The sequence below is a fragment of the Pagrus major genome, chromosome 15, assembly GCF_040436345.1.
Source record: "Pagrus major chromosome 15, Pma_NU_1.0".
NCBI classification, from domain to species: Eukaryota; Metazoa; Chordata; class Actinopteri; order Spariformes; family Sparidae; genus Pagrus; species Pagrus major.
This window is the reverse complement of record NC_133229.1, coordinates 21621908-21648121: the sequence shown is the minus strand read 5'-3', so window position 1 is coordinate 21648121 and position 26214 is coordinate 21621908. Positions and strand designations below refer to the sequence as shown.

The following is a 26214-nucleotide window of genomic DNA, read 5'->3' as shown; positions in this document are numbered from 1 at the left end:
TGAATTATTTATACATGCTAACAGATCATAAATGCTCTTTTAATGCAGTTAGTATTTGTTCATGTGTAATCATATATCATTAAATATGATTACAGCTATGTTATGTATGTTATCAACCATTCAATAACTGTTTAGACACCCGTTACTGATGCCTCATAGGAGAATTGTTGCCAATAATTTTAATAAACACACTTTACAACTACACTATAGTGTGTTATCAACTGAAATTAATGTAATTATCCATCAAAGAAACCCTGAGCCCCCGGCTTGTGGTAACGGCTCCCTCTCATTTCCTTTTACACATTTTAAATTGAAAAGATTCAGCAAATCTGCAGACTGCAGTGCAAAGTGCTATAGTATCCCGTGAGTGTAGTTGTCCGCAAATTGGCTCCACTCTATGTGATAACTTGACATCTGTAGCACACTGTACATTTCACACTGCATGTATACAAGTTTCCCTGTCATGAGGTAACGTACACTTACTGCTGTTGAAAAACATCCCGCTGTGTAAGTATAACCCCACAATGCTCTGGATTTAGAGGATGGTGTGATGTGTACACCTCCCTCCGTGGTGCCCGGGCTCCAGAGGGCTCCTCAAGTCAAACCCTGCAAAGCACCGCTTAGCCATCTTCCCTATGATGCTGAATAGTTTACTTGAAGAGGATCTTGGCATGTTCTCCCCAGTGTGTCTCTGTGTTCTCCCCGAGGCGCTACAGCCTTACAGGGCACCCTGCCACAGGAAAGGATTAATATTAATTCCTTCCAAATTACTCAGAGATTCAATTATGCAAGATAATGCAAATACAGTCTTTCAGGTCTGTTTTACTTCCTACACACACACAAAAGACCAAAGAAAAAAATGTGCCAACTGGAGCAGCATTGTCTGACACAGCTATTTTCTCTTTCCTACTGATGTACTCCTTTAGTGAGCCGGCTTCCTCTCTGTGTTGGTGAAAAATCTGGGTGTAAGAGTAATGACATCTGGGAGACACAGCTAATGTATAATACAACCAAACCTTTGCCATCAAATGCAGCCTCGGTATCAAAAGCCCTGTCATCACTCACTGCTGCATTGAAAGTTTTGCCTAGCCGAACGGCAGCCTCCGGGGAAGTATCACAGGGGCCATTAGATGGGGGGAAAAAAGGAGGTCTTCAAACTCCATTTAGAGGCTTGTGTTGCTGATGTTTTGGTTTGCTTTTCTGAAGCCACAGGGGTCTGTGCTAGTTGGGCTGGCATGCCCTCAAATGCTTCACACTGGCAGTTAATCACTTAGATCTCGGCTACAAAATCAGCCAGGCCAAGTGAGGGAAAAATATATATAAAATTATAAGAGAGAGGAAAGGCCCCTGAGAGTGAAAAGTGGTGGAGCGATGGTCAGTGAGACAGAAAGAAAGAGGTTTTTTACATAGAATTAACAATTTTATTGGGATATCCCTCACTAAAAAGGCAATCGACAAGATGTTACCTGCTTCACTGATATTTTCATTAGGCACAGGCTCTGAGGACATATCAGTACCCAAACAACTCACCCTTTACCTAACACCTGTTCTTCAAACTAGAGGGAAAACAACAAACATGTTCTCCATCTCTCTGCTATCTCACACAAAATCATAGGTAGCTGAAATGACTGACAGGCTTCACAGCATCCAAGCTGACAGCATGTGGCAGCGTCTGCACTTAATGCATTTTTATCGTCTGGTTAGCTTTCTGAATGATATAGCATCTCTGAACACTGACAGTCATAACAGTATTTATGGCTGTGTGGCTGCAGATTGCAACCAACTGAATAGCCCTCGCCACACCCTTCCCTCAAGTGGCCCCTAAAAATGCAAAAAAAAAGACAAAAGAGGACCTGCTCCCTCTGTATAAAGGGCTCGCTCTAGTTTTGGATCATTACACACAAATGAAAACTTAATTGTGGATATTATATTCAGTTTCTGCCAATAGATCCTCCTAAATCCAACACACTGAAACTTTACCAGTCAGCTTATTAACTCATTCAAACTGTTAGCGACGATGCTAATGAGTTGTCAAATACTAACACTTCGAGTTGGTGGTTTGGGGCCAACGCCAACCCAAAGCATCAGTATTAGGGGATGAGACACAACACTCAACTCTTTCTCCAGAAAGTTGCATTTTGCTGCTTCAGCAGAATCACATGATGTACAGTCCTGAGAAGAAAATGTCAGGAGAGAATAAAGTGCCAACTGCTGAGAAAATGTCTGAGAATCTTTTTGTCTTCCATAAATCTCTGCCTGCACTTGTTATTGGTTGCATTAACCTGATTCCCCCCCAAAAAACTGGGACACAGTGCAAAACATAAATAAAACAGAATGGGTGATTTGCTAATCCTGTTGGCGTACACTCAGTTGAAAACAGTACAAAGACAATATGGTTTATTCTGAGTTTGATGCCAGCAAAATGTTTCAAAGAGGGGCGACAAAAGACTGGGAGAGTTGTGGAACGATCAAAAAACACCTGTTTGGAACATTCAACAGGTAAACAGCAGTCGTTTACAAGTAAGAATGTCGCGAGATGAAGGATATTAATACATGGGATCGTAAAAGCGTTGGGATTGCGATCTGTTTTTACACAGCGGCCAAACTTTTTGGAAATTGAAGTTGTAGTTGTAGCATCCAGTGTTTTTGTGATCTTGATGTATTGGGACTGAAGGTCAGGATACATGGCCCTATGCTGCATTGATTTTTCCATTCTTTCTTACAAAATGTCATCTGTGAGTCTCTCAGCTTTATAGAGGAGGCAGTACTATATCACTGGAAAGCCCCTTAAAAGAGTGGAAAGAAATGATCTTCCACTGAAGAAAACCTGGAACTGTGCTGTACCCTATTATCTACTATCTACTGCGAAAATACATGTTTTCAGATAAACATTGCGGGATAAATTATAAGTGCAGGCAGGAACCGTGGAGGGCGAGGGAACTAAACACACCTCTAAGATAAGGACATCTCAGATAAGGTGCACTGAAAACGCCTGATTTGATTCGGAGCGGCCGTGGCTCTTTGTTGAGCGTCAACAACCTCTTTCTCTCGCCCTACAAATAAACGCAGAAAGCCAAAAGAAAGAGTCCAAATGTTGTCAGCATGCAAACATGCTGCATACATCAGCTTGGCAGTGGTTCTGGTGCACGCAGCAGGAGGGATCTTTACTGTCTCACTAATTGATATTCTCTTCTGTTCCTTCTCTATTTCGTTCTCTCTCCCATGGTCTTATGATTTCAGGACGCACAAGCACAGATGCTGTGAATGAGCCGGCGTCCCTGAGCTCCTCATAACGTTCTTACAACCCAACCCACATACTAGCCTTTTTCCACAGCAGCCCGCCTCAGAATCAGCCGTGTAAAATCAGAAAAAGGAAATTCAAAAAACTAAAGAAAATCAGAGCTGGATTATTATCCGGCTGCTGATTTGTGGAAGTGTATTCTGACGGGGGTTTGGCTGTGCTGTGGAGATTTCCTGGGAAATGTATACAGAGAGCCTATATGTGCTTATGCAGAATCAAATGTGTACGTATGCCAGTGACTTGTGCCGTGCATTGAAATGGAACAATCTATTTGCAGTTGGAGCTCGCCGTGATGACGTCCATCTCTAATGAACAACCTGTCCCCTTCATGTACACACGCACACACTGCTTCCAGCCATAATACAGACGCACAGATGGACAAACATAAGCGCAAAACATGCAAACAGCAACTCGGCCGACCCCACACAACAATCATCTGCCTCCACCCTGCCGCCACAGACAGAAATGAAGGCTGACTGAGGCCGGAGGTGGAGAATAGCAAAAGGCAGAAGCAGCGTGGGGTAGTAATACTACCACTCTGCTCTGCTCCTCATCTGGCTCGCCTGTGGACAAAGCCCATCCGTTAGAGTGCAGGTCACGCACACCCAGGAATACAGATGGGCTGGTGAGTCTTTCTGCCCTGCCACTCAATGATTTAAGGGGTGAGATTAAACAACAGAGGCTACCTGCAAGTGCATCCGCAGAAGGGAAAGTGCGCTGGCTTTGTTTTCTTACGATGCGTGGCAATGCGTTTACACATTTGACGCGGTGCACGTGTACCTACTGTTGTGTCTTTGTCCACTGCTTTTGTCGCGAGGTGCTCGGCGGCCCATGCGTACTTTTTATACGCCCGGCTGATTGTGTGTATACCTGCAAATGTGTATATGTGTGTGTAAACAAGACACCAGTGGAAGCATCCATTTAGGCTGCAGAGCACACTGTGCTGTGGCAGCAGAATAGGACAGCAGTGGTGTGCAAACTGTTTGAATAAATGCTTTGCCGTGAAAAGCAATATAATCTTCGGCTTGTAGTGTGTGGTCAAGAGCAAAGTTCCTCATTCTGTTGGCAGTGTGACTCTCACGGTCGGTCGTAGGTTCTCCTGCAGTTCCACGATAATATGCTCGGTTTGGCTTCACTGTTTACCCCTCTGACTTAATCTGACTTGACATACAAATTGAAGAGCAGGAGTCGGAGGGAAAAGAGTTGCTCTTGGGTTGAACAGCAGCAGCTGTTGTGAAATGTACAATTACTTAAGCGCTGATGGTAAGCACAAAGCTACTTGAACTTGAGTACAAGTATCTCTTAATGCTACTTTATTCTCATTGTCAAAAAGAGCAACACCAACCAAGAATCGATCAGACGAACAGGTTCTCAGTCATCCAGGTCATGGTAATGACTGTGCTGTATCGTAACTGCATGTGTTTCAGTTTCTTGAAGACGCTTCACCTCTCATCCGAGAGTCTTCCCCAGTTTTAACTAACTGGAGGGGAGTTGCAGGCTTTTAAACTCTGTGTGGGAGTGTCCTTACAGAGTCGTTTAGGACACGTGTGAGCTCTGAGTTTCAGAGTCGTTAGGGCCACTTGCTCGTAAGAAAAGACATTTCAGAAAAACACATTTCTAAAATAAATTCAACATTTCAGAGAACACACAGACATTTCAGATTAGGGTAAAGGTTGGACAACACCTTGTTTGTGATAGTACACTTTCCTGCCAGAGAGGGTCTTACGTCAAGGCAAAGCTGTGAAAATATTCTAAATATAGCGTAACTGATATTGATTGTTGTAGGTAGGCCTCTTTTTTTTTGGTGTACACTATACATTGTGCTGCAGCCCCCGTCCACAGCAGTGCATTACTCAGCTTCCTACACTCCTGCTACTTCTCCAAACTGAGGGTGTGCTGACCACATCTACTGTAGGTAACACACTGACAACGGATTAGCACTTCATACAGCTACAAAAACTCTTTCAATTTTCCTGAAAGCACCCTTCAAAGAATTAGGACTGAGGCTGAGAGTAGCAGAAACAGGAAATGATATTGAACTCGTGGACTAAGATCACAAGCAAAAAGTGTGGTCCCCCTTATCCATGATCTGAAATGTTTTTTTAAATGTTGTGTTTTGTAATGTGTATTGTTTTGTGAAATGTTGTTATTACCCTCAGGGCCGCCATAGAAACAGGAGCATTTCCCGTCTTTCCTTTTCATCAGACATGAAATGATGCAGCTTTAGAGAAGGTAGAAAACATCTTAAAAGTATTGAGACAGACTAACACAATGCTTGCTTTGGACTTATTGTCAATTCAAAAAATGTGTTCATTGTCAGGCAAGCCCCTTTTACATTTTGCTGACGTCAGTGACAGATCCAGCGCTCTTAAAAAGCCCAGCTTTTCTCGACGCCTTAACCTAATCCCTCATCTTCTAATAGAGACGATAAGAGTAGGTGTGTCGTTGAAGATTTACATCTGTTAAACACATCTTAGAAATGCCGTGATATGAATAAAACTTCCCTGACAGCAGAAATTCAGATTGGAGGCGTCTTATTTTTTTTCATCTTCACCCACATAACTGTCATGAGAAGCACTCAGAGCTCTGCAGATGTAAGAGATGAATGGTTTCATATGTTGGTACACAGGCAGTAAAATGCCCCCGTCGTTTGACAGCTTGATTTAAATATACGGAATACCGGTGTTGATGGTCAGCAAAGTAAGTATCAAGTCTGCCAACAATCTCTGGTGTGTCTGTGCTTGTGTGTGCAGCAGTGAGACGAAGGCGTTTATCTCTCAAAAGACAGCAGGGTTCTTACAGCTTGAGGGGAAATCAGTAGGCAACACCACTGATGAGAAGATACTTGTGTATGTGTGTGTGTGCAAAAACGTGTAGGAGTGTGCATTTCACTTTCAGCCGTTCAGGCACTGCGGTCAGAGGCTGAGTGCTCACACCACCTAGTGGCATTCAGGCCTCGTGTCATTCACCCTTCAGACAAAACAGCGGGAATATGAAAAGACAAAACAATATGCGCACCTGTAGAACAATCTCCTATTCAATCTTTCCAGTCGCATCGAGGCAAACGCACGAGATCAAAACATCAAATGGAGCCCCGCGGAGTTAAACAGATCGTTCTTGCCCCCGAGTACATCTCGTGTAAATAACGCCACGGGAAACGAGAAGACAACAGGTTATGAAAAAGAAAAACAACGCAGGCACAGGGGAGAGGCCAAGGCTGAAATGACAAATGACTCAAGCTGGGGAAAATTTGTGGACAGAGGCAGGGGCAGATGAAAGGATGAACGCCAGGGGAAGCTGCAAAATTCAGTTGCTGTTCTCCCCCTTAGGCTGTACAGCTTCACTGAGAGGCTTTTGATTGACAGCTGGGCAACGTTAATCCCCTGCGCTCTGCATCTTTTCCTCCCTCTGCCCTCCCTCGCATTCCCTCTCAGTGGAGGACATCCTACCAATCGTGTTAACATATAGAAAAACGTTGCGTTATTCCTCCTCCTGTTTACTCTCATCCACTTGCTCGCCACTGATTATCACGGGGGGGGATGCTCTCTTGTGCCGTCTTTGACTTCCCGCAACTAAAGCACTGTCATGTATAATGTATAGACGCATGTGTAAAGGCAGAGGTGCCTGTCATCTACATGCGAGAGTCCTGCTCTTTGGAATTTAAATCTGCACTACCACACCTCCAGTGTAATCGCACATTTGCATGTTGTGCGACAAGCCATAAAAGCATAATTACATGTTATTTGCACACGGTTTACCAAACGCGTTGCCCCGTCTTTCAGATTTGAAGCTCGCATTTGTGCCCGATTGTTGTATCACGGTTGACACAGCTGTCGCCTGCATGAAATCCGTGTTGCCAGATAGTGTTTTCACGACATTCCCCAGGCTCCCCGAGCTATTTGTAAGTTTGACTCTCAGCGAGCAACTGCAACAAGAATCTTTTGTTTCCATTATGCAGCAGTCAGTCAAGCTGAGGGGCCGTGTCCACAAACTGTCACCGCTGAGTGCTGTTAAGTATACCGACCACGCTTTGGAATCACACTCCATCCCAGCGAGTTCGTCAGGGGGAGAGACATCTCTCAACACACACACACACTTCCATTTACAGCCTTGTAGGGCAACAGGCAAGGAGACAAGCTCGAATACAAAGTTGAGCATTCAGGGACTGCCACACACATGAATACCGAAAGGAAACATCACTTCTGTTTGGTAAAGTGTTTACCTCCCGCAGCTCTTGAGTGCATGAAAACGTTCAAAGAAAGAAAGAAAACACGGAGGGAGTGTACTGAAAGTAGCAACCTTTTTTTTTTTTTTCCTTTTTGAGATACAACTATTTACATGTAACCAAAGACAATGTCCTTGAAACGGGTACAAACATTTTTTTTTTTTTATCTTCTTCCTGCGATTTTTTTAGTTTTTCCAAATGACAACTCAGAAATATTGTATAAAATAAAAATATAAGCTTCAGGGAAAAAAGTAGTCTAAGCATTTTAAATGTCCATTAACCGCTATGTACAGGAGTATTTACATTCTAAAATTCCATTCAGACCAGAATTTTGCAAAGTAATTAACAGTAAACACAGTTGCAGTCTTGTTCACTGCAGCCCTACAAACCAGATAAAACTAATCTGCTTATACAGGTATGGCTGTCATTCAAATCAGTGATCGTACATGTGAGCAGTACAAGGCGGAGGCGAAAGGTTCATGTGCATCATTACAGGTAAAATGACACCACAGAAGAAATAAATAAATGGGAGCTTAATGCATGATGTCCGATGCAGAAACACCATGATACAAGGAGTAAAAACATGAAGCTACGTGTGGCTGGACATACAGAGACATGACGCCATCAGGGAATCCCCCACGTCCATCAACAGGAGCGTAAAAATTACACTTCCAATTTAATTATGCTTTGAGGAAATTTTAGTTTAAGCCGAAACCATAATTCAAATTAAAATCTGTCACATACATGTAGTGTCCAGCCACTGAGCTGTGTCACATGGGATATATTTTAATGAAACATGATGTTTAACTCTAGACGCAAGTGGCATCTCACTAGGTAAAGACTTTGCATTTACAAAAGGAGGACAAAGCATTAAATTAAATTAAAAAAAATTAATTTCATTACAATTTCAAAAAGGAAGCACAAGCAACAGTTTTTTTGAGTAATTCATCACATCTGTTATACCTGTGAGGTTAAATGCATACTGCAGATTCATTCTGTTGATTTAATTAAAATTTAAATAATCTAAAACAAAGTAAAATATGACCAAATTGATAATGGGTGAGAAGGAAATCCAAAATTTATAATAACGTGTCATTTCCAAGTTCCATTATCAGTCAAATAAAATGACATCCGATCAAAGTCGGCGTGTCACGCAGTCCTGATTTCTTTAAAAAGCAATTCATAGGTTTAAAAAGAAAAAAAAATGCCCTCAAGGAAAAAAGAAAAAAATCTAAAAACATGAGAACGCCTAAGCACAGTTTACTAAATCAACGGGCACAATAACAGAAAACTCAAAGCTAAAAATACTCTCATTCCCTTAAACATTCAAGCCAACTGCAAACATGTAACTAAATGGATGTATGCATTCAAAAAAATCATTTCACACAAGTTTACACATAGAGACGTCATTCTAACATCCATGAAAATGATTGTTTTTTTCATGCTAACCAATGACTTCACCCTTGGCTCTGATGTGGATGAGTAGAGATTAAAATGTAATGATCTGTAAAATTTGATTCAGAGGTTCACACGTCAACTAAGCGGCCAGGAATCGAGACCAGACAGCGGACAGGAGACTCCATCTCAGTGGCCTGTTACTGTCCATCTTCATATGCGACATTCCACTGAGTATTTTGAAAGTTTAGCCTCTGCCCGATTCCCCGTTACCTGAGGAGGGATCTGGATCTGACTCCGAGTGTGACGTTAGTTGAGTGGAACTGAAGGAAATGTCCGTCAGCTAGCAGGGCTTTGGTTCAGGCTGTGCTCCGGAAAGGGAGTGAAACTTTTGTATTTGTGTGTTCACACATCAGCGTACGCCTAAATCGGTGAAATTCAGAGTGATCACAGCATCGGGTGATCTGGTGAAGTTGAGGGAATGCTGCCGAGTCTCCAATGACCCCATGTGGCTCCTTTCAGGTGGGGGGGCACCAGAGTAGCCTGGGATCATTTTAATGTGCAGAGTGTGAGTCCGCCGTCTGGCTGTCTGTTAACAGTGCTCCAGGTAGTCGATGACCCGCGAGATGGACTTCTGTCCTGTGGTGCCCATGGCACACTGTGTGAGACAGAATGAGGAAAAACAACAGTGTGAGGGCGCGAACATGTACAACAATACCATCCCGCTTCTGCACGGGGGATGTTTGAGGATGTTTGAGCTCCTGTTCACTTGAAAGGGATATTTATGAAACAGATGGTTCCAGTCTTCAGTTCTGACAGGATGAGTCACATTCAAAGCTGCTGCAAAATCCACATCTGTGTCTGTGTAAATGTCCTGTTTAATATTAATGCTTGAGTTGTTTTCAAATTACCATTCATATCGCTACTTGAATTATGCTGCGTGGATACACAAGAAGCATATTTAATTGATAACAACCTATTGATCACAGTACAATATTTTATAAAAGCTAAGTGCCACTAGAGGCTGTGCAAGTGATATCTGACTGGCTGAAAAGCTATTGAGGGATATTTGGAATGAGCTTCAATCATATATTCGTCTTTTCAGCCTCGATCTCTGCGTTAGTGAAGTAAACAGAAATAAAAGCTTCAATTTTCATCCAAATCCTGGTATTTTCTCGGAAAGGAGCCGAAGGATATAGCAGAAGGAGTGCTAATTATATTTGAAACTGAAGGGAAATCTGCTTAAAAACAAATTAAAAAAAAAAAAAAAAAATCACTGGCCGGCAAAAAGATTTATTTGATCCAGGTCACAACACAGGCTTTTGCTCATTGGGTCTAATTAAAAGGGCTTTTTGCAACTTCAGTGCAATTTGCCAAGAGGTAAGGATTACATCAAGATTTGTAGGTGTTTACCATAAGTACTTCTGATCCAAGTATTCTCCGTTTTCTATCGAATGAAAATGACTGCTTATCTTTAAGAAAGAAAATCAATTTTTCACTGTAATATCAGTTAAATTCTAATCGTCTACGTCTCATTTTTTTTTAAATCGTCATAGAGACAGCATCAACGCTGATGACAGGAGGTTCGTCATGAAAGTCGTACTCACAGTGAGGTTCATGAAACTCAAGAACTTCTTCAGCATTTCTGTCATGATGGAGAAATCCCCTTTAGGTAGATGCTCTCTCACAGTAGTCACATTTATCTGAGTGGGACAGAAACGTGGGTGAGTAACGACATGATTATCTGCGCGTGGGAAAAAGAATCTCCAACACATTGCGGATGTGTATGTCTCATATTCTTACCTGGCTGCCCTGGCAGAGGCAGCCCAGCAGCAGAGCAGTGTAGGAGGCAACAATGCTGTCTTCCATATGCTTGCCTGCATGCTGCAGAGCTACAGCAAACACAAGGGAGAAGGAAAAAAGATTTGTACAACCACAGATACACAAACTGCCTCTTCACTGTTTAGATACCCAACAGGCTGTATTGTGGCTACAACATTCAGTTTAAGTCGCTATTAGTGCCAATCAGTCCCAATTGTTTTACTTGTTGGGAGGTAAAAACGTTTGCTTTTTTTTTTTTTTCACATTTCCTGCTTGTGATGCAACCATCTAAACAAAAAAGCAATGCAGTGCATGAGCCATTTTACTGTGAACGACAGGACAAACACATAAGCTGTTAGCAACAGGTTGTAGATTCAACCTATTGCTAACAGCTTATGCCAGCTGACTTTTACAGATGCAAGTGTCATTGTAACACAAAGTCAGTGGGTGTAATGGAGTAATGTACAATTTCCGACAGCATAGAACAGCTGCAGTATTCTGCCAAACACACAAAATCACATAGCTTTATTAGGGCCACAACTGATGATAATTTTCAGTATATATTAACCTGTCAATTTCTTTCTCGATTTACTGACCTGTAAAATATCAGAAAGTGGTGAAAAATGTCTGGAACTTTGCTTCACATTGCTTGAAAAACTACAATGAAGTGATCAAAATATTTGCATAGCTAATTGCTTCAGCTTTAGCAGGTATATACTTTGTTCAGAGGCTTTGTGATTCAGTATTATACTGCAGTTATGAAGATACCCGACCTTGCTGCCTCCAAATGTACGTTTCTTTGCCCCAATTTTAAAGTAACATTATGTAGAAATTGGCATTTTGTGCGATTTGACGCCCCCCACAGTTTACTGAGTGCAGGACCACTGTCGTACATCCAAATCCCAGGTCTGTAACAATTTGTCAGATGTAATGTAGGTGCTGACTACAAACAAAACTCATTATGTCATAACAATGTTATGTGTTGTATGTTGAAGTAAACATGTATGTAAAGCTGTGATCCTCTTACTGAATTTACATAGAGCAGATACAAGTGATGGGATGCGGAGTGGCTGAGACAGACACCATTTACTCTATAACAAGACACTGTACCATCAACATGATCTTAGTAAGTAAGTAAAAATGTTACATGTTGCTTTAATTATTCAAAAAGCAAAAAGGCTACTGAAGCTGGCAGTAATCACTACGGCAACACGAACCACATCCATTTAGATTATGATTTTAGCCAAAGCTAAAAACGGCTCCACTTGCTTGCACACAAGTGTCTACCTTTATTTAGGTCCAACTCTTCATCCTCCTCCTCTTTCTTCTCGCTCTCTTTATTCTCGGTCTGGCTGTCGTTGGTTTCGGCTGCCACCCACTGGATCTCTCCCGACGTCTCCTGCCACTCTCCACTTTGGTCCAGTGCCGGCTTGGGCGCCTCGCTGATGAGGTCGTCTGTCTTAGCCTCAGCCAGGATGGCAGCACGCTCCCTCTCCAGGAAGAGCTAGGATTTAGAGAGAAAATAAACACTTGTGAGCACCAAACACAGCATATTTTAAATAATTCAAAGGGAATCGAGGAGCAGTAGTTAAGCGTGAAAGCCAAGGTGTTTCTTCGTGGCAAGGTCAGAAGGCTACTGGGTATACCAACAACTCTGAAAAAAGCCTTAAAGTCTTGAATGTGAAAGGTTATTTGAAAGTTGATCACTAATTTATCCTCAAAGGTTTCGTTCAGGCTTTCAGAAAACTCTGCGCTAATGAGTCAGTGGGGCAAGGAGTTTGGATAAAGTACTATACATAATGAAGCAAAACATTCATAAGATGACATTTTTATCTTGAAATTCAAGTTTTTCCCGTCGATTTACACTCGCGAATTACTTAGTACTCAAGCTGTCAAATGTGTGCAACTTCAGATGCGCACATTTACTTAAAACACACTGATGGGTTCAGCTTAGTGTTGTGTGGCACACAGGGGATGTTTGAAATGATGATACAGCAATACACCATCATCCATATTCAAAGTTTTAAGGTGATGTTTCAACTGTCTCCCTACGAAAAGAGGTGAATCACTGGTTCACCTGTTCATACAATACAAAGTCTTCTTTGAAGTTTAAAAACATTGATTTTTCCTCATGAGTGGTCATCACTAACTGTTTCTGCTCACATCCTTACTTGAAACACCCCTGTAGCCAAGACAAAAAAACGACTCCACAATGACGGCTGAAATATTTATTAATGAGTCCTGGCACGGTTCCTACCTTCACCAGGGCAGCCAAAGCACCAGAGGACTTGGGCTTGTCAGCTGCGTCTCCCTGAATCTCAGCTGTGCTTGGCGGTGCCATCGCTGACGATGCAGCTGTGTCAGATTGTGTTGGGTCAGCAGGCTGCATCAGGCTGTCTTCCAGACAGGTGTCGTCTACAGTGTACTCCATGTCCACCAGACAATGGCGGTTTCTGGAGCTGTACTCCACAAGGTTAATTAGCAGGCCCAGACCCTGGTACACAGGATATAAAAATAAGACATGCGAACAGACATACACATCATTTTACGATTAAGTGGTGTTGTTTCGTCTCGTTCAAGAGCCCCTTACCAGTACTCGCACGTCAAAGCGCTGCTCCTGGGGGATGTAGCGGGGAACTCGAAGGACGCAATTCAGAGCAGTTACTGTTAGCTGCTCCTGTTCGCCTGTCTTGGTGCTTCCCCACTCTGCAGACAAACATAACATCATTATTAACCTGCATTCAAACTAGTCAAAGCATTTCCCTGCTGACAACCTGTCCTGAAAATTACATTTCATGGTGAAATCTATATTCCAGCTAAGCCTGAGTGATATGGTTGAAGTCAATTAGCACATTAATAACAGTATTTTCAAATGCTGATACCGACTATACATGCAATGTGGCATAAAATAAACTGATTTTTAATCCCATGAACTATACTTTGTTATTATGCATTACAACAGACAAACAGTAAGCAATTATACTGAATTAATGTTCAGCTCTTAGTATGCATAAATGCAACATTAAGGTACAAAGGCAAAGCAAAAAATGTTTTGTAAATGCGAGTACCATTGTCATGGGTAAGGTTCAGTAGCACTCCTATGATGGCCCTCATGCAGTCTTCTACTGCCTTGCCCACGTTACTGAAGCTGCAGTGGGGCAGAACTGCGCCCGACGATGACAGAGAGCTGTTGTTCAGCGCCCTGCTGTACCGCTGGATCATATCCTCACAGTACCGCAAAGCTCTGAAGAAAGTAAGAAAAAAACGAGAAAGTTTACAGCAATGAGGCTTTTTTTTAAGAAAGCAAGAGGAAAAGCAGAGTTGGCGCACAAGATTTATAAACACAGATATTATGTCTCTATCCAATACAATTCAGAAACATTAAGCTTAATCAGATCCAGATTTGCTGACAATACCACAGCATACAAATCTTTGTTGGCTCTGATGCTCACAATTATGGTAATCGGGAAGCTAGTTACATTACTGTCTATTACTTTAGGATCTGTGTTCTACCAATTACTCTTTTGCTTATGAATATGTTTTCATTAACAGCCATGTAAGTGAAAGAGCCATTATATCCCCGAGGACACTCTTTAATATGATGGGTACAATATTGCAACAAACCGTATTACAGGTAAACTGACTGAACTGTTGTTATAATAGTCAGTGCGTCAGTATATGTCTGTGCCCAGTCAATAATGGCTCCAAGCTGTGTCTGGGTCTCACCTGGCAGAGGAGACAATAAGTTGTGAGTCTTTGTAGGCAATCAAATAACCCTGGTTTTCTGGGTTCTGCACTGTCACCTGTTGGCAAAAGATGAAAGAGAAATAAAATCAATAGAGAGGAAAGTACACTGAGAGGCTCAAAGTCATCAAGAAACAGAAAATGAGGGGAGACACTTCAGTCTTTGATCAATGACATTTTGTGTGAGATAGTTGATAACAGACGCAGTGTTTTAAACAAAGCCTTTCACTAGGTAACACTAAAGGTTACCACCCAATTGGCAGCTGCCAGTGCTGAACTACTTGACAGAGCAGTACTTACACTTTCAAGCACTCTCAGACACCTCTCAGCCCCCCATAAAGACGCTACAAGGTTCTCCTTGTCGTCCTCTTGGCTCAGGTTCTGCACACACTCTTTAACTGTGGCAACACAACACACACAAGGCACATGACTATTACACATCCTGAAAGCTGCATGACAGTCGACAGCTGTGACGATTTGAAAACACACACACAAATACAGAGACTTAAAACCGCCCACCTATCTATCACCAATTATGCTCGTACCTTTGTCTACAATGTGGTCCAAACCTCCCAGTAGTCGCAGTTCTTCTTTGAACCAATCCCCAGCTCTTTTGGAGGTTAGAGAGAGCAGTGTCTCCATGGCAAGGTGACCCGTCTACAACAGAAAGAACAACATTTAAAATCTGCAACAAACTTAAAGTATGTTTCAGAATCAGAATCATAATTCCTTTATTTGTCCCACAAACGGGGAAATTTCTGTGTCACAGCAGTCAACGGACAGGAATATTACAATAATAATAAAAATAAACAATATAATACACAATTTCCAACAATCTGCATGCATATATATGGCATGACACACTTTTCCCACTGGAAATGCCTAATACCTGCATTACAAGTTGACTGTTTCATAAATATTACGTGCACAAAAAATACAAGCTAGCTGATGACAATCAGAAAATACACTTAATATTGCTTCACATGCAACAGTTACAAACCTTGGAGGATTAAATTACACAATAAAGCCAACAGGCCTGTTTCCATTGTGATCCTCCAAGAGGGCAAGATGCCAAGAGAGTGACAGGTGCAAATACAATAATCTTTTAACCATTATCAGATTATAAATGGACAACCTTGAATTATTGTAAAGGATCCATATTCTCGCTAACCATTTCTTTATCTCCTGCTGAAAAATTACTTTCTGCTTCAATGAGTTTCAGCAATACTGAAATCTATTCCATTCAATTGCAGCTACATATTAAAAAGGTATTTTTGTCCACTGAACTCTGGAATCTATAAAAGAATAAAATCTGTTAAGCTTGTAGCATAGCTATTGTCTCTGAAGCAATAAAAGTAGGAATAGAAAAGCACCAAATGTGAATAGTGCCATAACTTCAACACAAAGAAATGATTGCCTTTATTGGACCAAATATTTTTTGACTAAAACATCAGTGCAGTTCAACAGAATAACCTTCAGAGGAACACCAGTCATTCTTCATATCAACTTAAAAATAAAACGGACGTTCAAGGAACTCATTCAATGGGAAAACCATTCTTTAGAGATAACACAATAATCTTCCACAAACAGGTGCTCAGTAAATTCTTCAATATAAATTCAAGAATAAGTGAAGGGTAAAAGAGAGTGAATGCATTAAAACCCAATTAGACTGACATTTTATGCTCGATATGACAAATAAGGCTTTTACTAAAAGCCTTTCCAATGAAGTTACTAAAGTATTTATGCTGTTTAGCTTAAGGGAAGAATAATCATTAAAAAGAAACCTTGAGAGAAGTTTGTAACTTGTTCCAAGGTACACCCAGAAGTGAAACTTGTTTCTTTCATCATAAAAGTACAACCCACCGTGATGTTCTCCAAGTCGAGGTGCTTGTTGTGCACGGTTTCACATAGCTTTCTTATTTTCTCCTTGACCTTTTCCACCTCCTTTGCGGTGAGCTGGTCCTGGTGCGCCGAGTAGTCCTGATCCAGCTCCAGCAGCTTGATCATCAGCTCCAGGCAGGCCCTGTCCAGGTCCATGTTCAGACGGTCCCGACTCAGAATGTACATCAAGGCAGCCGTGCAGAGAGCAAGGTTCTGATGGAACAATAGAGACTGGCTTTTACAAAGACGTGTAGGTGGTGTTGAGCATACAAAAGATGAGACTGGACCAGCGTCAAAATTGTGTTAACCTGCACACTATCACTACAGCTTTCGCCAAGTTAGGAGGATTTAGCCTGGAGGGTAACAAACAGTGCCTGTACAACCAAAGAAAGTACTGCTTACTGTTAAAAGGTTATACTACAAGGATGACTGAAACTGTACTTAATGCCTCGAGGCTTTGACTTGAATGTAATAATTCAAATAAATATTGACTTTTGAGTAACTGTAGGCATTTAGAAAGCAAACATCCTCTACATTCACAAATACTGCGGAGGTGTTGAAGATAGTGAAACAAACATCACCCTCTTTAGACTACATGTGGTATTTCGAGTTTCTATAAAGCTGCCCTGCAATAGAAGTATTGGTGGCTTCTCAAGACTAGTAAAAGTACAGAGACAAAAAGTTGAATGAAAGGACTGAAATTGCAGGTCTGCATGTCTAGTCTGAAAAAATATCAGGTCATGATATAGTAGTGTAAATGTATAATAAGCAAGAACTTGGGTATTTGTAAAAATATGAAACCAATAGAAAACTACTACTAGAAAACTATCTTTTTTCATCTTATTGCAGTCAAAGTGCCCCTGCACTTTTGTTACTTTTGAGTAATTGGTTAGTTAAGAAAAGCAGCTAAGGTTCACGATTAAAACTACTATAAAAACACCCTGATCCAAACCTTCTGAATGCAACACTATAACATTTCCACCTAGGACAAAATAAGCAACAAAAAGCAGCAATTTCCCCAAAGTGGTTAGAAAATAAAGAGTTTCACTGACCGGATGTTGTGGAGCATCGCTGAGGATTTTGAAGACCTGCGCCACTTTCCCTCTGGCCCGCAGGTGCATCCTGAAACTGGGCATGGCGCACCGCGTGGCCAAGCTAATTATACTGGAGCAGCGAGTGGGGAAGAGAAAGAAAGGATTACAGAAAAGCTGAATTAAATATTTATTAGTCCTGTGCTAAAAACTATGACTAATGAGAGGAAATGTGCCAACTTCCAAATCAGCATCACCATTTGTGATATCCATCTGCAACATGTTGTTTTGAATTTCTACTCTTGTCTTTTCACCCTTGACATTTTGCATGTGTTAAGACTGAAAAACAACAAAAACAAAAACAAAAAGGAGTCTGGACTCCCGGCAGCTCTTTCTAAATTCAAGGTTGTTTCTTTTGAGTGAATTCCATTTTCACAACAGAATGCATATATGCTTTAACAGACAACAGAAAAACATGGTTTATCTGGGCATCTTACCCCAACAGAAGGAGGAAATAGAAGCAAGACACAGAAAGGAAGGGAAAGTACACAAGCACTCTCTAAGGGGCTTATAATTTTGAAAATTAAAACCACAAGAATACCAAAAGTGGATGATTATTCACCAAGAAATTATTGTCACTGTCAGTCAGTATACTGCATGTGAAAAAAAAATCCTGTTTGCATTCTCTGTGGTCTCCATAATACAATCACTTTGTATCGCTACCTGCTGTTTATCTATTAATAATATTATTCTAAGGATTGTTGCATTGCTTCAATCAACAAAAGCAGCTGTTGCTCTGATTGCTTTATAAATGAGCGAATACTAAATAACATGAATAAATGTTGGGTGACAGGTTCTTGTACCATTCAACCAACCTAGTGAGGCACAGCCAGTACTATAAACGTGCCACTACAAAAGAAATCTCTGTAAGACTCAGAGCCCCACTGTAGGATGCCGCAAAAAAGGCAGCACTAAGTGTTTTTCTCCACTTACCTAAGGCATCTTGTGTTGAGTGGCTGGCTGCTCTTCAGTCCAGTCTCCAGGTACTCAAAATCATCTGTGAACTCTTGATTCTCTCCGAACTCCACCACGTCATTGAAGTGCTTCACATGCTGCACCACCGTGTACAGCTGGTGGAAGGGGAACAGGGTTAATTACAGCTAATTGGAAAGCAGTGCATCTGTCCAGACGCACAATCAGCTCACACAAACACAGTGAGAGAATTGCGCTCATTGTTAAATTCCTCTATATTGGTTCCATTAGCAGCAATAGCTGACTGTGCTAATACCCCTCATCAATAAAAGCACAGCATGTGGAGTAAGGGCCTGATCAGCAGTTGACTCTATGTTTTCCACCATCAACAGTCATGCTGTGTGTGCACTCAGCATGACACAGGAGGGAGGAACTGGGTTTAAGATAACACCAGTGTGTAGTGAGAGCTTAGCTGAAGCAATTTTACCTCAGGGGATCTGTGGCTAACAGGCTGATCTAGGGCCAGAAGGCCCATCTGTAAATGACACAAGCTGTTGGGGAGTTTAAATTAACAGCAACAGTCCTCATTGCTGCTGCCAGCCCATGCTGGGGTTCAAATAAACAAAAGCTAGCTTGACATGCATCAAATGAACACAAGCCCTTCTTGCTGCATCAAACGAGTAAAAGCAGCTTGGCTGGGTATGAAAAAGAGATTATTTTGTAGCAGCATGCAAGCAAATGTCATAAAAACTGAACAAAAAACAAGCATTAAGCTACAATAGACAGTGCCCTATCTGCCCCCTGTTCCTCAGCAGACAGCTAAAAACAACTCTGTGTCCTCCAGACTCACCTCTTTGTGCTCCTTCCTGCATTTGAGCGCCGTGACAATATCCTGGTTAAGTCGCGTGGGGATGGTCTCTGACTTAATGACTTTGGGCGGCGGCGGAGGGGCTTTGAACAAGCCATCATCTTTATGGGAGTTGCTGTCCTTGCTACTGCTCGATAGAATGGCCTGAGGAAGGAGAGAGGCGGAGAAATGGGGCTCATACTAAAGTAACAAAATCTGTTTAATGACATGTCCACAAGATTTACCACAGCTGAACAGTCTGTTAAGCACACAAGTCTTTAATAAGCGTTGTTAACAGATGTCGCATGAGGTAGAGCAAAGTTAAAACACAACTTTTAAACCCCAGTTGCCAGCCTCTGATTAGCTTGTGTATGAACAAACATTTATTTCCATGGGGAATATACAAGTAAACCCAGGTTCACTTGTTGGGAAATAACTGCATGTGAACAGAGAGACTAATTGAAGCAATTAAACAAAGCTGTTGACTACGAGGAGACCAGTAAACAATATCCTGTGTTGTGGACAGCAGGAAATGGGGAATTATGTAAACAAATGGTACTAGCTATTAGCATTCACTTTACATAATACCCTGTAATATTGTTTGCCTGCGCTGTGCGCCAAATTAATGCGAACATTTCAAATGAGAACTAAATCAGCATTCACACTTATAACCAATCAGAGAGTGATATCTTACCGGAGCAGTTTGAGATCGAGGCAGTGGTGGCACAGGGATCTCCTCAGGCTCAGGTTGGTTCCAGTGGCGAGCGTTGTACACAGCTTTAGCAGGGGACTGGAACCCAGTAAGAATATAAGAAGGTAGGTACAATCATTAACTCACTGTCATCAATGCAAGAATACTTCGTCACCCAAAGCTGGAAAGAAAGAAAGGCCATATAGAAACACTCCCATGTTAGTCTCCATAAACCGTTCTAGCACAAAGTTTAAGCCACTGTTGTGAATTAGCACAACTGAACACATAAATATTGCATACTGCAATTACGATGATAGACTGCGACAACGGCAGCCCGAGTAGTAGGAGCACAATAGTCCCCAAGCAGCGCAAAACTGAAATTGAAAACGACACATTGTGCGACTCGATTATATATTGCAAAGACAATGTTCAGAGAGTTGTGTCGATGATGTAGAAAACAGTAAATACACAAAATTAGGAAGACAGAGCACGAATTACCCAAAGCCACTGCAAAACATCATCTAGAAAAGCAGAGCAAATGTGGGCATTGCAGGATAAAACTACAAATCAAAGTAGATTTGTTAAGGTAAATATGAGCCTGACTCAGGTTATATTCAAGCCCCCTTCATACTGGAAGACGATGTCGGGTGCATGCAACTGATAAAAATTTAACCCATTCATGAGGCTGCTGTGACAAGTTAATCACCTGGACATCACAATTCAGAGTTTCAAGTCTGGAGCTGTAATGTTCTAGCACACATCCAAATCTCAGAATTATATAACATTAAATGACAACCAAATAAATTTAGGTTTCAGTCGTCTTTCCCGCCCCCTTGCTTAACTTTTCTCTGATCCTCTCCTCTCCTCCTCCTCTCCTATTATCTCAGTCTATTTTTAGTCATTCTGTTATGCAAATGTCATTTAAACTCAATAAGATTAGAAGAAATGTCTTTCAGAAGCCAGGTAGCGTCAGACCCGGGATCAATCCCCGTCGGGAGGAAGGTCATGAAGGCAGGTGTGATGACAAATCTTATCCCGAGTGAGAGCAGGCAGAGATACACACAGAAAATGTCAGGCATGCTCAATTACCTTTTTGGGCCCACTGAAAATCTTTTTAAATCCACTGCCAACATCCTTGGATTTATCACTTGGTTTCCCTGAGCGCCCCTTCTGCCCCTCAGTGCCACCAAGACTGGGGTCATCAAAGTCAAAAGCATCTGTTGCAGAAACCAGAGCACAAGCATCAATATGTGAATGGATTGGACCGCTGTGGTTCGGCTGACTTTGTCGCTCCAGGTTACGGATCAGCTCACCTGTGTTGCTGCTGGCCTGACTGTCCTGAGAGTCACTTGTATGTGGGCTGTCCACACTGGAACTCAGAGCAGCTAAGGCTGCAGCTGCCTTCTTCGCCTTCTTCTCTTTGGCCTTAGGGCTCTCCTCATCGCTGTCACTCTCACTCAGGTCATCAAAGCCAAAGTACTTGATCTTGTAGCTACTCTTGCCTGCCATGCCACCTTCTGGACCCTCCTCCCCCTCCTGGTCCTCTTTGTCCTCAAAGCCAAAAAACTCTAGCTTGGTCTCAGTCTTGGTCTTCTTGGTTTTTGTCTGGGTGGGTCTGAACCTGGGAGGACACAGTGAGAGGATCTGTTTTTCTTGTATTTTTGCATTGTTGTTTATTTACTGAAACTGTAAAGAGGGGGAAACTGGAGTAGGACAAGAAAAACAAAAAGCAGCCACTGAAGCTAAACACATAAAACAAAACAAGATTGAGAAGTATGCATTCAAACTATTGTGTAACTCAATAAGCAGAAAACTTCAAAGTCAGACAGCCGTATACCGCAAAGACAACACAATGTTATTGTTTAAAAACCACCATAACATCATACATAATAGACCTACAATCGACCACAAACACCACACACACTCATGGCATCATTTCCAAAGAGCTGACCGAAACAGTGAAACTGAAAATAAATCTCTTCTACTTACTAGCATTCAAGTCAATTCAATCAGGGTGGGTGATACGACACTGCACGCGATGATATATACACAGTCTGGCTTTGTGCTATCCTCTGTAATTCTGAGTTTCAGACTAAAAAAAGGTCTCAGTCACAGGACTTAACATTCATCTAACATGTCAAAGCCTCAGTGTTGTTGAATAATTTGCGTAGCCTGCAGTGCTTTATGTAATCTGTAAATACATTTTTACATTCCTGTAATATTTCAAACTCATCAACTTGAATTAAGAAGAAAGTGAACAAAAAAATCTCACTTTAACTTAAAAACTATCATCAAGCACTTACATTTTGACAGCATGGAACACCTCCAATTGCAGCACATGGCTTAAAGTAAGAGCACGGCTCATGGACTCACAACACTGTAATTATAATATTTTAACACCACTTTCAGTTTTGCTGTAGTAATTAGACTGTATAACATAGCTACACCTTTTTCTTTACATGAGTCAGTCCAAATGGTGGGTTCAGTGAAGTTGAAGACAGGGAGTTTAAAGACACTCAATTATAAAGTTTGAGTGGATAAGCACACAACAAAGTGTAGCAGAAAAGTGATGTTCGCCATCTGTGGTTGTCTCATTTTAATGTGTTCGCAAGTACTAAAAATATTAATACACTCTCGCAAAATCTGGATGACTCACACATGACTCAAAAGTTATGAAAGCTCCTAAATATCATTTTTATCAAAATGTTAGAATAGGTTCGGATGATATTTTTGTTCGTATCACCCACTGCCAGATTAGAAAGCCCGAGTGACAACCATCTTTGATAAAAAGGAATTTGAAGACAACATTTTAGGGATGTTCCCCACAACACAGACTGTTAAGACTCCTGCAAACAGAAATAACTTACCTGGTAGGTTTGGGTGGGGGAGCGTCAGACTTTTTCTTCATCTGGCCTGCTTCTCCGAGGTCGGCGGGAGCAGCTGGGGTGACAAGTTCATCAATGCTCCTCTCAATTGAGTCCTGGATGGTGACGTTGCACACTGACAGACAGGAAGGGTGCAGAACCGTGTAGTCCCGTACCCTCCCACCGCCCCTGCCTGCAGGCTTGGCTGCTGTTTTAGCATTGGCAGCAGTACTACTTGCACTAGCAGAAAAGACACTGTTGGGTTTATCTTGGGCACTCGTTTCAGTGGGCTTGTTGCTGTTGTTTTCAGCAGGTTCAGAGGACATTTTGTCAGGCTTGCCAGGCCGCTGGTATTTCTTGCAGTTTGAAGCCCTTAGGGTAAATGGGGAAGGGGGGATGTTGTCCACTGGTTCTGGTGGAGGCTCCAGCTCTGCACTTCTCATCTCTTCTGATGGCAGTCCATCATGAGAGGAAGCGGTTTGGAAGTCTCTGCTACCACCTGGTGCATCAGTGGACAGTGTAAGGAAGGTGTCTACATTAGGAGAGGAGGAGATGGACCTCTGGGATGCTGAGAAGGTCAGATCACCGGAGGGGGCTGTGTTTGACAAAGAGGCCAAACTTGCAGGTTTTTGGTTGCTAACTGCTGTATTTTTTAACCAGGGCTGGTTATTTTTAAGAATCTTCACTTCAGATGTTTGTTTGCCTATGTAGGAAGAAGAAAATCACAGATGGTTACATAAAGCGGCTGACACTGTGTCACAAAAAAGCTACTACACAGACACCATTAATATCACAATAATGAATTAACAGGTAGGCTACAAGATAATTAACTGTCGTGACATAAGACAACCAGAGGCATACTTGAAGGACTATTCATTATTCGTTAATCTACTTTATGTACTGATAACTTACTTGTGAAGTTAGCTGTTGAGCTTGCAGAGCCCTGTGCAGAAGCCACAACTGTGGCTGTCCCACCGCCCTGCACCACAGTCATCTTTGTCACAACGCCATCATTGACTTTGGGCTGGGACACGTTGTCAGAGGTTACAGTCTTGGACTCATCATCACTGTCGAACCCAAATGGATCTTCTTCACTGTCGCTGTCCTCAAGTCTGGGCCTCTTGGAAAGCTCAGAAACGTCAGGTTTTAACAGAGGCCTTTTGCCCCCCAATTGAGCCTTGTAGGTGGTCTCCCCCCATTTGGTGGTCAGTGTGGGCTTTTTATTGGAGAAGACCTCTTCAAACTTCGAATTGGCCTCCCCTCCCTTGCGGTTGTACGTTTTACCGAATCTAGATGTCATGTTGGCTGCTTTCTGTTACATATTCCCTGTGGACAGATGGAAAGCACATATATAATTCCACTCAAACGTCAAGTTACCTGCACATCAGTCATCGCACAGCTCAGCTGATGTCTGTCTGAAACGTAACATTTAATGTAAGGCAGCATTGCACCACGTTTAAAGAGACGCAACAGAGATAGTCGATTAGCTTGCAGGGTTGGGTTAGTCAACTTAGAGTTAGCTCATAAGTCTTGTGTCAACTATTGGTTGCTAGCACACCGAGTTAGCATTGCTAACTCGTTAGCTCAAGCTGCAAAGCTTTCAAATGACATTTTCGGACGTATCTGAGCGATAAGATAGAAGGCTTGGACGATTTAGATCAACTTTAGTCAAACTTGGACTTATTACATTACCTAACGTCACAGTGACAAGACAGCTAACTTACCTACGTCTGTTAACCCTAGCTAGGCCTGCTCCTCCTTGTAAAGTTACTATAAAGTTAGCAATTAGCCGTTAGCTTCAACACTGCTAAACTATGCTAACGTTAGTCGCCTGTTTACATTTCACAGTTGGCGGCATCAAATGTGAGAAAGGTCGACTTTAAAACAGGATTGCGCAATTTCACATATGACTTTAAGTGCATATATTAATGTTTAGAAATCGTCGTGAGTACAAAAGATAGCATCACACAGTTACCTCTCAACTCCGGCGACTAGCTAAACGTCCGCTTGTTTTTTAGCCAGCCGGCTAGGCCTGATCTCCCACTCGCGCACAAATCAAGCGGTTAAAGTCCGTTCCGCGCAGCAGAAACAACACTAGAAACACATCTCCAACCCGAACACATCCCCAGAGCAATGCTCGTTATCGAAGAAAGGCGCCCAACACGTACCCGTTACTGTAACAGTCTAAAAATAGTGGATAATCCGGACTTTTTGCATTCTGTAGTGCCACTGACGGCCATTAAAATATCCCCTCCCTCCTCGTTCCCTGCCAAGACCCCCATCAAGTGCGCTGCAAGACAGGGAATGGCCAATCAGCGACAGGGATGGTTTCCTGTGCGTTGAGAGCCAGTCAGCAAGCTTGGCTCTGATTGGTTTAGAAGTGAAACCATAACAAACGATAGGGGGCGCAAGAGGACCGCATTAGTTGGTCTAAACTTGAAGACGTGCCAAAGAGAAACAGCCGCGACGGTGTCGTCTGTGTTTAGCTTTCATGACCGCAAACTGTAGATTAAAACGAGTTTATAATGCTTTTTTATTTTTCTATAAACTAAAATCCATACAAGGCTTCAAACCATATGCATGTCCGGATTTATAGTATTTCTTAATATTTACCCTGTAATCTTTAAGTAAGCCTGATTACAGAGTGTAAAGGGTCAGTTCACTCAAAACAACACGCTGTTCACAGTTAATAGGCACTATTTGTTCAGCATAAAAGTACCCTTATTGCAATAAAATCTATTCACACGCAAACAGGACAGTTGTTTCTAGAAATGCAAGTTGCATTTCTCCACAAGTACATTTACATTTACAGTGTACTGGCCTGGTGGCTGATACTGATATCGCAAAACCCTGGGAAAATGAAACAAAAACGCACATGGCTACAGTAAACCAACCTTTGAACCCGTAAGGTGCATGGGAAACATTTAGGGTTGAATTGGTCTGCCAAGGGGAATAATGTATTTTATTTTATTTATTTATTTATTTATTTATTTATTTTTTGATAACAACTTTATTTAGTACCAGCTCAAGATACAAACATGTAAACAGAATGTCGGGGCATCACAAACACACAAGAAACTTTTTATGGAAAATATAAAAATAATGAAAACAAAAATAAATTATAAAAATAATGTATTAACATTATTATTTAATAAAACATTATTCAGATAGCTGAATCAAATGGATGAGTTCAACTAAGCTATTAAATTAAATACATTCATAAACAGTTTTGACAGCCTTCTCATTAGTGTAGTATTTCATAGATTCTATGAAAAACTGAGAATAAAGTGTTTTTGTTTGCAAACTTACATTTATGAATGTGAAATTTAGCTCAAATAATAATACGGTTGATGATTCACACCTTTTTCTCCATTTTTCTGTCGCGAATGAAGAAAAAAAAACAGAACATGCTTATACATTAAAGTCAAATCATTCATAACTA

The 26214-nt window shown here is 41.7% G+C and overlaps 1 protein-coding gene across 2 annotated transcripts; it reads right to left on the bottom strand.

Moving 5' to 3' along the window:
• Positions 1-7584: 7584 nt before the first annotated feature.
• wapla (WAPL cohesin release factor a) lies at positions 7585-25018 on the bottom strand. Of its 2 annotated transcripts, none has more exons than XM_073481887.1 (20): positions 24941-25018; positions 23685-24098; positions 22776-23475; positions 21222-21529; positions 20998-21125; positions 19912-20007; positions 19221-19382; positions 18392-18528; positions 17420-17531; positions 16350-16580; positions 15032-15143; positions 14787-14884; positions 14469-14545; positions 13811-13986; positions 13333-13448; positions 13000-13236; positions 12030-12246; positions 10725-10813; positions 10529-10624; positions 7585-9579 (listed from the first exon to the last, which is right to left on the bottom strand). In XM_073481887.1, the coding sequence occupies exons 2-20, from the start codon at positions 24070-24072 to the stop codon at positions 9514-9516; spliced, it is 3546 nt and encodes a 1181-aa protein (XP_073337988.1). In that variant the 5' UTR covers positions 24073-24098; positions 24941-25018; the 3' UTR covers positions 7585-9513. The 2 variants fall into 2 exon arrangements, with proteins under 2 accessions (XP_073337988.1, XP_073337987.1); XM_073481886.1 differs by having other exon boundaries at positions 24748-25011.
• Between the last annotated feature and the right edge of the window lie 1196 nt (positions 25019-26214).

Bases quoted from the DNA above. Each gene is read 5' to 3' on its own strand.
- wapla (XM_073481887.1), bottom strand. From the start codon at position 24,072: ATGACATCTAGATTCGGTAAAACGTACAACCGCAAGGGAGGGGAGGCC. The intron at 17,532-18,391 runs GTAAGTGGAGAA...TCGCTGCTCCAG, and splicing joins CTCAACACAAGATGCCTTAG to TATAATTAGCTTGGCCACGC. The intron at 13,987-14,468 runs GTGAGACCCAGA...TACTTTCTTCAG, and splicing joins CTTATTGTCTCCTCTGCCAG to AGCTTTGCGGTACTGTGAGG.